Source organism: Galeopterus variegatus, unplaced genomic scaffold (genome assembly GCF_000696425.1).
Source record: "Galeopterus variegatus unplaced genomic scaffold, G_variegatus-3.0.2 Scaffold27127, whole genome shotgun sequence".
NCBI lineage: Eukaryota > Metazoa > Chordata > Mammalia > Dermoptera > Cynocephalidae > Galeopterus > Galeopterus variegatus.
This window is the reverse complement of record NW_007753238.1, coordinates 2,114-4,387: the sequence shown is the minus strand read 5'-3', so window position 1 is coordinate 4,387 and position 2,274 is coordinate 2,114. Positions and strand designations below refer to the sequence as shown.

The following is a 2,274-nucleotide window of genomic DNA, read 5'->3' as shown; positions in this document are numbered from 1 at the left end:
GCAGTGTCTTTATGTAGTTCCCTCTCCTGGCTCACCTGTCTTTCTCTGCTCTGATCTTCGGAGAATATTTTAATTTGAGTTGCGAGTCTCTACTTAACTAATCTGGAAATTTCATTCAAATAAGAATAATATTGTTTTATTTCTTTGGACATTTACACTTACAGAATGGAATCAGGATACATGTACGGAAAGCAACCACTCTTGAAAAAATGTGGAAATCTGGTTCTTTATTCTCTCAGACCTTGTTCATTGCAAAAGGAGGGAGAGAACTATCTCCTCTGCTCATACTGACTAGTCAGCTTTAGGTGCTCTGAAAATGGCACAAACATCACAGCTAAGGATTAGGGTAAGATAAGAATGACAAAAAGATGGGACAAAGTACTGACAATGACTATAATTTCTCATTTACATATGCCTCCTCTTCTCACGTTTATATATGTATATATATATATATATATTTTTTTTTTATTTGCTTAGAAGTTCATAAGTAGGTACCGTCAGGGAGAATATGAGCTTATGGTTCTTGAGACAAAGTCATAACCATTTGATGGAGAGAGGAGGAATCAATGAGATGGTTGGGATGATAAATGTTTATAACACTGATCCAAAATCAAAAGATAACATAATTCTTGGCAAAAAAAAAAAAAAAAAATCCTGGCCTTCAGTGGCCAAATATATAGATTCTCATAAGTTATATAAATATCTATGGAAGAATTTGTGAAGGTTGGAGATCAGATTTGATATAATAAACCAAACTTTACCATATTTCACCCAAACCAACATGCAATTTTATATCCTTACGACTCTGTTCCAATCACCCAACTTTCTACTGGCAAAGAAATATATGTTGGTTACAATAGAGACACACCTATACACAACTAAGCTTTTGTTATCACAAGAATTTAGTGGCAAGAGAGACTCAGTAGATAGGAATGCCAAAACAAACAAACAAACAAAATGCACAAACCAGACTAGGCCAAAGTTCTGAGCTTAAAGAGAAACTTTACGGCAATTTGAAGCTCTACTTCGACAGCTATTTTGCCAAGATAGCTAAGCACAGGTGGTAGATATGAGACTTCTTTATTCCCTCGACAATAATCAGAGTTTATACATTCTGTGTCAGAGACTATAATAATCGGAGATCAGATTCCCACTCTATGGGTAGTAAAAAGGTGAAGGATGCCATTCTGGATCTGCTTGGTCTTGATGCTGTATATTATAGGGTTCATTAATGGAGGGAACAGAAAACAGACATAACTCATAAGGAGGTGGACAGTATGTGGAACCTGCTTCCCAAACTGATGAATCATAGACAATCCAATCACTGTGACATAGAAAACCAGGACACAGCAGATATGGGAGACACAGGTGTTGAGGGCCTTAGCCCTCTCCTCTCTGAAGGCTGTGCTTAGGACACTCTTCAGGATCAACACATAGGAGATGAGGATAATCAAAGAATCCAGCACAAATATAAGGGCCACGAGTACAATGGGGTAGAGTCGATTGAAGGTAGTGTCAGCACAGGCCAGTTTGATGACATCTTGGTGAAGGCAGAATGCATGGGAAAGGACATGGGAGTGGCAATAAGGGAAAAAATAGAGGGGCATTATTGGGGGGATAATAGATACAAATCCCCTCATCAGAACTCCCAGCCCTATCTTCACCACTCGAGTATTGGTGAGTATAGAGGTATATCTAAGAGGGCTGCAGATAGCAATAAAACGGTCATAGGCCATGGCAAGCAAAACACCAGACTCTACAGAGGAAAGTGAGTGTATAAAGTAGGCTTGAGAAAAGCAGGCTAAATCTGCAATCTTCCTGTGATGCCACCAGAGGACGCCCAGCACTGTGGGCATTGTGGTCAAGGTCAGCCCTAGGTCTGTTGCTGCTAGCATGGCCAGGAAATAGTACATGGGCTCATGGAGGTTGTGATCTTCCTTAATGAGAAGAAGGAGGATTCCATTGTCAATGAGGATCGAGATATAGACAAAAAAGAAGGGAATGGAAATCCAGTGGTGAGCTGCCTCCAGGCCTGGAAAACCAGTCAACAGGAAGGAATTGAAGCTGCTGTTAGGCCACATGCTGGGTTTATCCAGAAGAAACGTCTTTTTTTCTCTGTTAGTACCAACGAAGTGCAGTTCTACTTTCACGGTATCATTCCAACTATATCATTTCAGAATGTTTTCTTAAAGGAAATTATAACGTCAGTGTAAGCCGTTGTTTCTTAAAATGTATTCATAGGACAACGTGTACTGTTTGTATTTTTAATTGCAG

General features: G+C 39.4%; 1 protein-coding gene across 1 annotated transcript; it reads right to left on the bottom strand.

Moving 5' to 3' along the window:
• Positions 1 to 1,142: 1,142 nt before the first annotated feature.
• LOC103583722 (olfactory receptor 51B5-like) lies at positions 1,143 to 2,081 on the bottom strand. The gene has a single exon (XM_008564963.1). It carries the CDS (start codon positions 2,079 to 2,081, stop codon positions 1,143 to 1,145), a length of 939 nt encoding a protein of 312 aa, XP_008563185.1.
• Between the last annotated feature and the right edge of the window lie 193 nt (positions 2,082 to 2,274).

What these genes read in the sequence shown, in the direction of transcription:
- LOC103583722 (XM_008564963.1), bottom strand. Translation starts at nt 2,081, where the DNA reads ATGTGGCCTAACAGCAGCTTCAATTCCTTCCTGTTGACTGGTTTTCCA.